At 42.6% G+C, this 14,540-nt stretch overlaps 1 protein-coding gene across 1 annotated transcript in view; it reads left to right on the top strand.

The window, feature by feature from the left end:
• The window catches only part of ADAM19 (ADAM metallopeptidase domain 19), an 83,590-nt gene extending 71,054 nt beyond the window's left edge, over window positions 1–12,536 (top strand). Inside the window, exons 17-22 of the mRNA XM_069763499.1 lie at window positions 272–349; window positions 1,059–1,167; window positions 1,265–1,415; window positions 7,646–7,706; window positions 9,426–9,596; window positions 10,874–12,536. Of these exons, the coding sequence (XP_069619600.1) occupies window positions 272–349; window positions 1,059–1,167; window positions 1,265–1,415; window positions 7,646–7,706; window positions 9,426–9,596; window positions 10,874–10,945 (642 nt within the window). The 3' untranslated portion in view covers window positions 10,946–12,536. The remainder of the gene's footprint in view (window positions 1–271; window positions 350–1,058; window positions 1,168–1,264; window positions 1,416–7,645; window positions 7,707–9,425; window positions 9,597–10,873) is intronic.
• The last annotated feature ends 2,004 nt before the right edge of the window (window positions 12,537–14,540 follow it).

The following is a 14,540-nucleotide window of genomic DNA, read 5'->3' as shown; positions in this document are numbered from 1 at the left end:
AGAACATGGTTGAGCATTTTCACCTCCGCTCCATTCTGAAGATCCCTGTTCTCTGGGGTCTCACCAACCGGACCCCCAGCATTTAGTAATTTATCCTCTATGGTATTGATAAGGGATAAGTTCTTATTTTGGGGAACAACCCTTTAATTTCTTCACCGTTGTCAAAATCATTACTTATCCCCACCACCCCACTATGATTTAGGAAGACGTGACGGGATAAGTAAAGGAAATATTTCAGATTTTATAATAGAAACTTATTTATTTTCTGCAGATTTGCTTCGAAGGACAGTGCAAAAATATTACATTTTTACAGGTGGATGAATGTGCGAAAAAATGCAACGGCAATGGGGTGAGTGCTTGCTGTCATTAATATCTGCGACGTTGGAAACTCCATAAAATGGAAAAAAATGGAAAAAAACTATAAAAATAAACAGTTGTTGTCAAATGAGTTTTCCATTTTCAGAAAACCCAGTACTATAAAAATAATCAGAGCTTTTGTCACCCTCCCCAGGTCCGGCGCTGAATCTCTGCTACTTCTCCATGTACCTGTTGTACAAATTGCGCCTAAGGTTTTCTGAAAACTGAAAACCGCTTTTAAGGGATTTTTTTATTCACATTTTTGTCGTGATAACGGCAAAACAAATGAGATTTTGAAAAAATTTCATTTGCGCTCTGTTTTTTTATTCCTTTGTGTTTAAAAGTAAAAAACGCAGCGGCTCAATTCTTCCAGCGGTTTTTCACTATGGAGATCAAAAATGGCATAAAAAACAAGTTAAAATAAATTCAACAAAAACGCGTGTAATTTTTGGGAGTTTTTCATGCGCCCAAAAACTACCATATAAAAAAAAAACTACGTGTGAACACATGGCCTAAAAATTATGGGGGAGGGTTGATTTGGAAATCACATTTTGTTAGATAGCACTTGTGCATGATACTTGCAGATAAAAAAAAATTAAATAAAAAAAATAAAAAATGTATAAATAAAATTAAAAAATATGTATACTGTATATATTTACCTCTTGACTCCCTTTGAAGTAATATACAATATAATTTTACAGATTTGCAATAATAACCAGAACTGCCATTGTTTCCCTGGATGGAAGCCCCCCTATTGTAACCAGACAGGTAACGGCGGCAGCCTGGACAGCGGACCGGTACCTGCAGATGGTTCGTCCTCTAAATCTCTATATTTCCAATGTTTAGATTAACATTTATTGGAATCCGGACAATTATATCTGATTTTTAACTCTGGTTTTGCCACCAGGTTCTCAGTCGGTGGTCTTCTGGATCTTTATTCCTCTGTCATTACTAGCTGGGATGATAGTGATGATTTCCGTATACCTCCACAAAAATGGGTGCTTACAAAGACTTCTCCATCCGGGCAATGTGTCTGTCGCTGGGTCTCTGCAGAAGAGGTGGGTGCAGTATTGCTACACATATACACTACCGTGTAAAAGTTTAGGGTCGCTTAGAAAGTTCCTTATTTTTGAAAGAAAAGCACACTTTTTTCCAATGAAGCTAACATTAACTGATTCAGAAATACACCCTATACATTGTTAATGTAGTAAATGACTATTCTAGCTGCAAACGTCTGGTGTGTAATGCAATATCTTCATAGGTGTATAGAGGCCCATTTCCAACAACCATCACTCCAGTGTTCTTATGGTACTTTGTGTTAGCTAACAGGCTAATGGATGGTTAGAATACCCTTGAAAACCCTTGTGCAAGTATGTTAGCACACCTGAAAACAGTTTGGCTGATTAAAGAACCTATAAACCCGACCTTCCTTTGACCTAGTTGAGAATCTGGAGCATTACATTTGTTGGTTCCATTAGACTCTCAAAATGGCCAGAAAAAAAGAACTTTCATGTGAAACTGGACAGTCTATTCTTGTTCTTAGAATTGAAGGCTATTCCATGCAAGAAATAGTCAAGAAACTGAAGATTTCCTACAATGGTGTGTACTACTCCCTCCAGAGGAGAGCACAAACAGGCTCTAACCAGAGTAGAAAGAGAAGTGGGAGGCCCCGCTGCACAACTGAGTAACAAGACAAATACATTAGAGTCTGTAGTTTGAGAAATCGACGGCTCACAGGTCCTCAACTGGCAGCTTCATTAAATAGTACACGCAAAACGCCAGTGTCAACGTCTACAGTGAAGAGGCGACTCCGGGATGCTGGCCTTCAGGGCAGAGTGGCAAAGAAAAAGCCATATCTGAGACTGGCTAATAAAAGGAAAAGATAATATGGGCAAAAGAATACAGACATTGGACAGAGGAAGATTGGAAAGAAGTGTTATGGATATACGAATCCAAGTGTGAGGTGTTTGGATCACACAGAAGAACATTTGTGAGACGCAGAACAACTAAGAAGATGCTGGAAGAGTGCATCACGCCATCTGTCAAGCATGGTGGAGGCAATGTGATGGTCTGTGGTTGCTTTGGTGCTGGTAATGTGGGAGATTTGTACAACGTAAAAGGGATTTTGAATAAGGAAGGCTATCACTCAATTTTGCAATGCCATGCCATACCCTGCGGACAGCGCTTGATTGGAGCTAGTTTCATCCCACAACAGGACAATGACCCAAAGCACACCTCCGAATTATGCAAGAACTATTTAGGGAAGAAGCCGGCAGCGGGTATTCTATCTGTAATGGAGCGGCCAGCGCAGTCACCAGATCTCAGCCCCATTGAACTGTTGTGGGAGCAGCTTGACCGCATGGTACAAAAAGTGCCCATCAAGCCAAACCAACTTGTGGGAGGGGCTTCGGGAAGCATGGGGGGAAATTTCCCCAGATGACCTCCACAAATTAACTGCTAGAATGCCAAAGGTCTGCAATGCTGGATCTGCTGCAAAGGGAGCAAAGATTGAAGGAGAAAATTATTATTTCAAATAAAAATCTTTTTTTCGAACCTTGTCAATGTCTGGACTAGATTTTCAATTCATTTGGCAAGTGATTTGATTAATAAAAGTATGAGTTTTCATGGAAAACACAAAATTGTCTGGGTGACCCCACAATTTTGAACGGTAGTGTATAGCGATTAGTGAAACAGTTTGGTCTCAGGTCTCCATATTCCTGCTTCTCCTGCACTCTGTGCAACACGACAGAGCACCAATTCTTAAGGATGCAGCCTAACATGGGCAATTCCCAAAGTCATAAGTTTTTTGTATTATTTCTGTAGTTAAATAGCCGTATAAGGTCTAAGATCTATGAAAATGAGCCACCATACAAATCTGGTGCCAGCTGCAGTGCACAGCCAGCATCGACATCTAACAGAAGTGACCAGAGCTGCCACCTATCGCTGCTGTTTAATAACCATTAAGATGACATTGTCTGACAGAGGCATTTAAATTGCTTCGATATTTGGGAATCAATCCAAAATCATGGCAGCCAGAGATCTACTAACTACCTCCATCACTGCCATCCTCATATACTCATGAAGCCTAATTTGTGGAAATATAAAATGAATTAACCCATATGATAAACGCCATGAAGAAATTATCAAAATTAGCAACAAAGTGCCTGCATTCATGTTTTTCAGTCATTTTGTATACCCACAAAATGGAATACAGATCAATTAAACAGTGGCATGTACCGAAAAATGATACCAGTAAAAACTACAGTGCAACATGCACAAAAAGTAAGCTATCGTACAGCTCCATCGATAAAAGAAAAAAGTTATGGGTTGTGGCGGCTCAAACAAAATTATTTTTTACAAAGTGTTTTTTTTTTATTACCACTACTATACAATATATACATATATATATATATATATATATATATATATATACAGTATAAATTATACAGGTCCTTCTCAAAAAATTAGCATATAGTGTTAAATTTCATTATTTACCATAATGTAATGATTACAATTAAACTTTCATATATTATAGATTCATTATCCACCAACTGAAATTTGTCAGGTCTTTTATTGTTTTAATACTGATGATTTTGGCATACAACTCCTGATAACCCAAAAAACCTGTCTCAATAAATTAGCATATCAAGAAAAGGTTCTCTAAACGACCTATTACCCTAATCTTCTGAATCAACTAATTAACTCTAAACACATGCAAAAGATACCTGAGGCTTATATAAACTCCCTGCCTGGTTCATTACTCAAAACCCCCATCATGGGTAAGACTAGCAACCTGACAGATGTCAAGAAGGCCATCATTGACACCCTCAAGCAAGAGGGTAAGACCCAGAAAGAAATTTCTCAACAAATAGGCTGTTCCCAGAGTGCTGAATCAAGGCACCTCAATGGTAAGTCTGTTGGAAGGAAACAATGTGGCAGAAAACGCTGTACAACGAGAAGAGGAGACCGGACCCTGAGGAAGATTGTGGAGAAGGACCGATTCCAGACCTTGGGGAACCTGAGGAAGCAGTGGACTGAGTCTGGTGTGGAAACATCCAGAGCCACCGTGCACAGGCGTGTGCAGGAAATGGGCTACAGGTGCAGCATTCCCCAGGTAAAGCCACTTTTGAACCATAAACAGCGGCAGAGGCGCCTGACCTGGGCTACAGAGAAGCAGCACTGGACTATTGCTAAGTGGTCCCAAGTACTTTTTTCTGATGAAAGCAAATTTTGCATGTCATTCGGAAATCAAGGTGCCAGAGTCTGGAGGAAGACTGGGGAGAAGGAAATGCCAAAATGCCTGAAGTCCAGGGTCAAGTACCCACAGTCAGTGATGGTGTGGGGTGCCATGTCAGCTGCTGGTGTTGGTCCACTGTGTTTCATCAAGGGCAGGGTCAATGCAGCTAGCTATCAGGAGATTTTGGAGCACTTCATGCTTCCATCGGCTGAAATGCTTTATGGAGATGAAGATTTCATTTTTCAGCACGACCTGGCACCTGCTCACAGTGCCAAAACCACTGGTAAATGGTTTACTGACCATGGTATTACTGTGCTCAATTGACCTGCCAACTCTCCTGACCTGAACCCCATAGAGAATCTGTGGGATATTGTGAAGAGAAAGTTGAGAGACGCAAGACCCAACACTCTGGATGAGCTTAAGGCCGCTATTGAAGCATCCTGGGCCTCCATAACATCTCAGCAGTGTCACAGGCTGATTGCCTCCATGCCACGCCGCATTGAAGCAGTCATTTCTGCCAAAGGATTCCCGACCAAGTATTGAGTGCATAACTGAACATTATTATTTGTTGGTTTTTTTGTTTGTTATTAAAAAACACTTTTATTTGATTGGATGGGTGAAATATGCTAATTTATTGAGACAGGTTTTTTGGGTTATCAGGAGTTGTATGCCAAAATCATCAGTATTAAAACAATAAAAGACCTGACAAATTTCAGTTGGTGGATAATGAATCTATAATATATGAAAGTTAAATTGTAATCATTACATTATGGTAAATAATGAAATTTAACACTATATGCTAATTTTTTGAGAAGGACCTGTATTAACTTTATTTTGAGGGTCGATGTGATGGCAGTGTTACCAAATTTATATAGTTTTTTTTAATATTTACTACTTTTACATATTAAAAAAAACATACAGTGACTTGAAAATTATAGGCAAAAATTACATTTATGGGACCAAATAACTAGAAATTGGCATGTGCATATGTATTCACCCCTTTTGCTATGAAGCCACTAAAAATTTCTGGTGCAAGCAATTATTTTCATAAGTCACATGGTTAGTGACAGGATGTCCCCTGTGCGGGATCTAAGTGTCACATGTCTGTCAGTATCTACATTTTACCTTTTCTGAAAGGCCACAGAGGCTGCAATGCTATTAACAAGAGGCACTACTAACCGAAAACCAACATGAAGACCAAGGAGATCTCCAAACACAACTACGAAGACCAAGGAGATCTCCAAACAACACCATGAAGACCAAGGAGATCTCCAAATACAACTACGAAGACCAAGGAGATCTCCAAACAACACCATGAAGACCAAGGAGATCTCCAAGCACCACCATGAAGGCCAAGGAGACCTCCAAACACCATGTAGACCAAAGAGATCTCCAAACACCATGAAGACTAAGGATATCTCCAAACAACACCATGAAGACCAAGGAGATCTCCAAACACCACCATGATGGCCAATGAGATCTCCAAACACCACCATGAAGGCCAAGGAGATCTTCAAACACCACCATGAAGGCCAAATAGTTCTCCAAACAAGTCAGGGACAAAGTTGTGGAGAAGACAAGTCAGTGTTGGGTTATAAAAAAAAAAAATATCCCAATCTTTGATGATCCCAGAAGCACCATCAAAGCCATGATCATCAAATGGAAAGAACATGGTTCCACAACAAACCTTGTCAAGAGATTGCCGCCCAACAAAACTCTCAGCCCAGACTAGGAGGGCATTATTCAGAGAGGCAGCAAAGGTAACCCTGAAGGAGGTGCAGAGTTTCCAAGCAGAGACTGGAGTATCTGTCCATACAACCACAATAAGCCATACACTCCATAGTGGTGGCCTTTATGGAAGAATGGGGAGAAAAAAGACTTTACATACACACAAAAATTGTAAGGCTCATTTTGAGTTTGCCAAAACACATGTGGGAGACTCCCCAAATATATGAAGGAAGGTGCTCAGATGAGACAAAAATTGAACTTTTTTGAACATCAAGGTAAATCTGTGTCTGGCGCCAAACCAACACAGCTCATCACCCCAAGAACACCATCCCTACAGTGAAACATAGTGGTGGCAGCATCATGCTGTGTGGATGGTTTTTGGCAGCAGGGAGAAAGAGTGGTCTGAGTCGAGGGGAAGATGGATGGTGCGAAATACAGACCTTAATCCAATTGAGAATCTGTGATCAGACTTGAAGATTGCTGCTCACCAGAGGAAACCATCTAACTTGCAGGAGCTGGAGCAGTTTTGCCTTGAGGAATGGGCAAAAATCCCAGTGGCAAGATGTGGAAAGCTCATAGAGACTTATAAAAATGCGACCTGCAGCTGTAATTGGCCTAAAAGGAGGCTCTACAAAGTACTGACTTTATGAGGGTGAGTACTTATGTCCTATTTGTTGCTTGCTTCACAATAACAAGAAAACCCAATGCTCACAGTTGCGGGCATGTTGTGCACATGATCTAATGCAAACCCTCAAAAAAACAAACAAACGGGAAATTCCAGGTTGTGAGGTAACAAAACACGAAAAATGCCAAGGAGGTGAATACTAACTCAAGCCACTGTAACGTTGAAGTGGCTGTTTGAGGGCTTACTTTGTGCAGGGTGTGTTATACTGACAGTTAGTAACTTTTTGTCTTGTTCTTGCTTTTTAAGGAGGTGAGATGACCAAACTTCAGCAATCTTGACATTGTCTTTTAGGGTATGTTCCCACGGTCAGTAAAAGCTGCGGGTTGATCGCTGCGTACATCCGCAGCGTTCAACTCGCAGGATCCAGATGTTACAACATAGTGGATGGGGAATCAAAAAATCTCATGTCCACTATGTGTGCACCGACGCCCGCAGATCAGTTGCAGAGACGGACATGTGGCACGTCTTTCCAGACTGCAGCATGTCCATTTATCATGCGGAGACGCGAGCGCTGCCAATTACTGACCGTGTGCAACTTGGGCTTTTTTTTGGCGCTGAGATTAATAACCTTTACATACTTATTACTTTATATTTTTCTTTTATTAACATAAAATTTTCTTCTTTTTTATCCTTTTAAGTGAAAGTGGAGAAAAAACAAAACTTGATTCTACCTCAAGACCCAAACCTCAGATTCAGATGGTAAGTTTTTGCAGAGAGATGAGCAAATCATTTTGTAATGTCAATCTTTTTTCTTGAAATTCCAGAACATTTCTTTTTCAATGGAATCCAAATTTGTCCGCAATCGATTTACACGATCCAGCAAAATGGTGTTTGGTTTTTTTTAGGGCCAGAAAGGGTTTAAAACATAAAATATTATACTTGCCCGTTGTGCCTATCATCCGTCCTGCCTCTAAAGCTTCCTTCTGGTCATCTAATCGCTTATTCTGGTCTTTGAAATGGCCTTCGGATCCTCCGGTGCTGACTAGTTGTCACACGGTCATGGTACGTGTCACCGCGTCTGGACTAGTCAGTGTTAGAGAATCCCAAGACCATTGGGTGTGAACAGAGGACCAAGCAGAAAGCTGTGTTGGTAGGATGGGTGTGGGGTGGACCTAGGATAGGTGTGGGACAGGTGTGGGACGGACCTAGGACAGGTGTGGGACGGACCTGGGACAGGTGTGGGACGAACCTAGGACAGGTGTTGGACGAACCTAGGACAGGTATGGGACGGACCTAGTACAGGTGTGGAACGGACCTGGGACAGGCGTGGGACGGATCTAGGACAGGCGTGGGACGGACCTGGGACATGCGTGGGACGGACCTGGGATAGGGATTGGGACAGACCTGGGACAGGCGTTGGGATGGACCTGGGACAGGCATGGGACGGACCTAGGACAGGTGTGGGACAGACCTGGGACAGGCGTGGGATGGCCCTGGAACAGGCGACGGATGGGCCTGGGACAGGCGGGAGGCGGACCTGGGACAGGTGTGGGATGGCCCTAGGACAGGTGTGGGACAGCCCTAGGACAGGTGTGGGACGGCCCAAGGACAGGTGTGGGACTCCCCTTTGACAGGCAAGAGACGGCCCTGGGACAGGCAAGGGACAGCCCTAGGACAGGCGTGGGACTCGTCTTGGACAGGCAAGAGACGGCCCTGGGACAGGCAAGGGACGGCCCTGGGACAGGCGTGGGACGGCCCTAGGACAGGCGTGGGACGGCCCTAGGACAGGCGTGGGACGGCCCTGGGAAAGGCGAGGGATGGCCCTGGGACAGGCAAGGGGCAGCCCTGAGACAGGCGAGGGGCGGACCTATGACAGGTGGGGGGCGGCCCTGGGACAGGCGAGGGATGGCCCTAGGACAGGTGGGGGCAGACCTATGAAAGGTGGGGGACGGCCCTGGGAAAGGCGAGGGATAGCCCTGGGACAGGCAAGGGGCAGCCCTGGGACAGGCGAGGGGTGGACCCATGACAGGTGGGGGGCATTTTCGAATGTGCAGCAGCAGCGTGCATGACCGACTGCCCATAGAGCATGAAAGCAACGGAAGTCGGGGGTGCGCACTGCTTCTCCATTGTAAATGATGGAGAGAAAGGTATCCCCCTTCGGCCGAATCCCAGCAGTCAGACCCCCACCAATCTATCTGATGGACAGGTGATAAATGATCCTCACTGGAGAACCCCTTTAGAATCCCAATCACATGCTGCTAAAAAAAGTTCAAGTATTTTATGTCAAAGGTCTACATGCGGCAAATTTGCTCCAAAATTCGTGATGTCTGGACACTTTCTTTCGATTGTGGTCACACTTGACCTGTAGATGTTTGGTAGTGTCCTAGCACTCCGCTATTATAGCAAGGTGTGAACAAGCCCCAGTCCTTCTTCAGCCTTGATATTACTACTAATGGAAAATGTGATGATTTTCCGCAGTGTCCGAAGAGCCCGAACAGCGTGCAGTCCAGTAACCGGGCTGAAGACGGGCGGTGTTCATCCAGGTACCAGCCCAGTCACCATTCGGTCAGCAACAAGCAGACTTCTCAAATGAGAATTTCTCCACCAAGCAGACCACCGCCACCACCGCCAACTCATCCACCCCCCAAGGTAAAGACGGTGTGTAAGGTGCCGAGATATTCTGTGCAGATATTGAATCGTCCATTAGGTTAATGTAATATAGATTTCAATAAGTTATTCCGAGAACAGCGCCACCCCTGTATGCAGGTAGTGTCTGGTATTGCAATCCTGATTAGCTGCAATAACTGGCGCAGTCTGTGGACAGGGGTGGCGCTATTTCCAAAACATAGCAGCCATTTTTTTGTAATCCTCAGCTATGTTTTAACCCCTTTCATGACCGGATGACTTTCCGTTTTTGCTTTTTTTTTTTTTTTTTTCTCTACTTCTTTAAAGAACCATAACTTTTTTTTATTTTTCCATCCAAAGGGCTTGTTTTTTTGCGGGACAGGTTGCACTTTTGTATGACACCATTTATTCTATCATGTCATGGAATTTTTTTCCCATTTTCTAGTGCAAGTGTGATTAAATTGCAAAAAAAAAAAAGCTTTTTGTGGGTTTTTTTTTTTACAATGTTTACTATATGCTTAAAATTACCTGGGAATACGACTCTCCAGGTCAGTACCATTATGCAGATACCCAACATGTATAGTTTTTTTTTATCTTAGTGGCAAAAAAAAAATCCAAAATTTGTAAAAATAAATAAATATTTTTCGTTTTACATTTTTGGTTGATGGAGCGGTGGGAGGGATTATTTTTTTGCGCCCAGAGCTATTGTTTTTATCGATACCATTTTGGGGTAGAACCGATGTGTTCATCTCCTTTTTTTGAAGTGTCCGGAAAAACGTAATTCTGGTGTTTTTGATTTTTTTTTACCAATCGGGTTAATTAATTTTTAAATTTTTATACAGCGCGGATTTTTACCGATGTAGTGATATCCAAAATGTGTATTTTTTAATTTTTATTTTAATGGGTTGATTTGAACTTTATATATATATTTTTTTTCATATTTTTAATTTTTTTTTCCCCACATTCTCCCATATTTATTAGTCCCCTTAGGGGACTTGAACCTGCGATCATCTGATCTCTTGTACCATAGTGTATAGCGAAAATCACCGTCTCCTATGCATCCCGGTCACGGGTTGGCTTTCACAGAAGACAGGCAACTTTAGCAGACCCCAGGCCGTGATGTCAACCATTAGCCCCTCGCGATCGCCTCACGGGTGCGTGGATGGGCACATAGAATGACGCTGCCCCCTGCTGGCACACAGTAAATGACAGCGTCATTTCACATGTTAACAGCCGCGGGTGGATCCCACGTCCAAATAAAAAATTTTCTGACTGATCTGAATGTTGTCTCCATTTTCTAGGCATTACAGCCCCCTGGAAAAACTCCCCCTCCGGTGCCCCCGAGCAGGACGCGGCTGACGGCCAAGGACTGAGGAGGAGTTACCTACAGGTCTTGGGTCTCATAGAGAATAAATGGCAGCGAGATCTCTGAAAATGTCCTCAGAACTGGAAATATGGGAGTGAAAGGAGTGTATATGGGGGCAGGGATAGTTCTCCGACTTCCTGCTAGTAATCCCATAGAAGAACATTATAGTCGGCCTCTCCCTCCGTGTGAAATGGCTGATAACAGGGAACAATAGACCGTAGAAGGTTCAATTAATAGAGACGCCACCATCCTGAGAAAACTGTACGTCTATTTTTTTTAAATCGCCATTTTGAAGTTTACACAAATAGTTATTTCTTATCCTGTACTGATCCTGAGCTACAGCCTGCGCTGTGCTCCAGAGCTGCGTTCACAGTTCTGCTGCCTTCCGTGTTACAATGTTACGGTCTGTGGTGGCCGACATTGTAGGAAAGTCACAGCAAATACCTCAGGAGCTTTCCTCCTGACCATCCCAATCTGTTTCCTCCAGAATTCAGCGATGGCGGCTTTACACCACCCCATCCGACCCACGGCATTGTGCTTGGTGATGTAAGGCTGCATGCAGCTGCTCGGCCATGAAGCTCCTTTATTTTTATAATTCGGGCTGTTTCTGAGGATCAGTATGAGATAAGTCCTGAGGTTACGAAGCCTTTTATGTAGATAAATTCTATGTAAACTCTAAGCCTTACCTCGCATACATGGACATGATACGCCGGCATAAGAGCAAATATCAGCGGATCGGGAGGATAAAGAAGGGACGTTTAATATGAGCGAATACTATTGTCATCCATCGAATATATGGGAGCCGCGGCCAGCAAACCAAAGAGGACCATCATCCTATACTCAGCGTCTGTGTAATAGGCTGAGCTGTAATACCAGGCTCGGCCTGGAGGAGAAAGTGGCGCTGTTTGTAGTAGACAGGTCTTTCTACCTTCCATGTTATCCTTTCTTTGCTGGTCCACATTTTTAATTGCTAGACTACAACTCCCAGCCAGCATATCATCCTGGGACTTGTAGTTTCCCGGCAGATTGAGATCACCGCTCTCCATTGTATATCCAAGTGACAAATCGCTTACGGGCAATCGCTCCGTGTAAACGGCCCTTATCATGTTTTCCGTATTATTGGGCCCCTCATTATACAATGTTCTGTACTTCCCATGTAAGGAAAGCTCTACAGTATATGTTTTAGATCGTTTATGATATATCTGTGATTTGGGGGGAGGGGGAATATTTTTTGCACAAGATTTAGACCCTGGAGGTCAATTTGTTTTTTTATTATTTTTTTTTGTTATTTGACGGTGTAATACAATGTGACAGAGCTGAGCCTCTCAGCAGCCAGAAGACAACCAGAAACGGTGCTAGTAGTGTTACCTACATTTTTTCGGGTCTGTTCACACATACAGGTGCGTCTCATAAAATTAGAATATCATCAAAAAGTTAATTTATTTCAGTTCTTCAATATAAAAAGTGAATCTCATATATAATAGTCATTACAGAGTGATCTATTTCAAGTGTTTATTTCCGTTAATGTTGATGATTATGGCTTACAGACAATGAAAACCTGAAAAGTCATTATCTCAGTAAATTAGAATACTTTATAACGCCAGCTTGAAAAAAGGTTTCAAAATCCAAAATGTTGGCCTCCTGAAATGTATGTTCAGTAAATGTACTCAATACTTGGCCCGGGGCTCCTTTTGCATCAGTTACTGCATCAATGCGGCGTGGCATGGAGGCGATCAGCCTGTGGCGCTGCTGAGGGGTTATGGAAGCCCAGGTCGCTTTGATAGCATCCTTCAGCTCGTCTGCATTGTTGGGTCTGGTGTCTCTCATCTTCCTCTTCACAATACTCTATACTCTGCTCCATGCCGCGCCGCATTGATGCAGTAATTGATGCAAAAGGAGCCCCGACCAAGTATTGAGCGCATTTACTGAACATACATATCAGTAGGCCAACATTTCGGATGTTAAAATCATTTTTTCAAGCTGGTGATATAAAGTATTCTAATTTACTGAGATAATGATAATAATCATCAACATTAACAGAAATAAACACTTGAAATAGATCACTCTGTGTGTAATGACTCTATATAATATGAGTTCCACTTTTTATATCGAAGAACTGAAATAAATTAACTTTTTGATGATATTCTAATTTTGTGAGATGCACCTGTATGTTCTGTACTTTGATGCAGTTTGCACTCGTTTTTACACATATTGTAATAATAATGCAAAGTCAGTGGTGACCAACATCAAAAAAATCAGGTTTAAGATCTAAAGCATGCTGGAAAAGGAAAAGCTGTGCTTTTTTTATAATTGCTTGTAGGACCCAGTGGAGAAACCCCTCTAAGATTTGGGTCCTACATTTGGTCACTTAGCGGTGGCAGTGACTGTGGTGTGGGTACTCCACTATTCTCAAAAGTCAAGAGCAACTTGAAAAACCCAAAATGTCGCCCACCTGCAATTTTTTTTATTTTACTCATTTATATAGCTCTATTAATTTCCAAGAACTTTACAGATTACATTGCTGTCCCCATTGGGGCTCACAATCTACATTCCCTATCAGTATGTCTTTGAAGTGTGGGAGGAAATCGGAGGAAACCCACGCAAACGCGGGAAGAATATATAAACTCCTTATAGATGTCGTCCTTGGTGGGACTTGAACCCAGGACCCCAGATTTGCAAGGCTGCAGTGCTAACCACTGAGCCACTGTGCTACTTTTTATCTTGACTACTGAGCCTCATAGATTCTAATTCCTGTTCTGTAGAGGTCACTTTTCGGCAGTCATCTCATTATCATTACAGGCCCTGTACTAGGGGTAACACGTCCTGTCGCCCCATGTGCGCTTCTGAGCCACCTAAAAACTGTAGCAGTCATAGATAATACCAAGCGATCAGGTATCAGTGATCCATTTGTACATCACTTGGGTAGATGCAAATTAAATTGTGGCCACTTTTCTTCTTATGGGTCTTCAAAAAATTACGTTTTTATGGTACACCTATAGAAATAAAATACATATTTAAGAATTTTTTTATTTAGCATATTATCTATAGTAAAGAAAATCCTGGAATCTTGTAGTTTTCTCCCGTAACTACTGAGCCTCATGATAAACTTCCCGTTTTATAGAGCTGTCATCTCATTATTGTCAGACACAATTAGAATGACGGATTGTATAGATTAACACAGGATCCGCTACGTACAATAGGTGATAGTGTCAGATCACCTCCCCTCTCTCTGCGCAGTGACCTCTGCACAGGACACAGAGCATGCCCACAACTAACATTTCAAAAAATTATTTCCTATGGTCTATATAGTTGCTGTAAAGCAATTTTCTAATTGCTGTTAAAGGGAACCTGTCACCTGAATTTGGCGGGACCAGTTTTGGGTCATATGGGCGGAGTTTTCAGGTGTTTGATTCACCCTTTCCTTACCCGCTGGCTGCATGCTGGCTGCAATATTGGATTGAAGTTCATTCTCTGTCCTCCATAGTACACGCCTGCACAAGGCAAGATTGCTTTGCACAGGCGTGTACTATGGAGGACAGAGAATGAACTTCAATCCAATATTGCAGCCAGCATGCAGCCAGCGGGTAAGCAAAGGGTGAATC

Source organism: Ranitomeya imitator, chromosome 4 (genome assembly GCF_032444005.1).
Source record: "Ranitomeya imitator isolate aRanImi1 chromosome 4, aRanImi1.pri, whole genome shotgun sequence".
Taxonomy (NCBI): domain Eukaryota; kingdom Metazoa; phylum Chordata; class Amphibia; order Anura; family Dendrobatidae; genus Ranitomeya; species Ranitomeya imitator.
The sequence above is the reverse complement of the archived record's forward strand: the minus strand, read 5'-3'. Positions and strand labels throughout refer to the sequence as shown.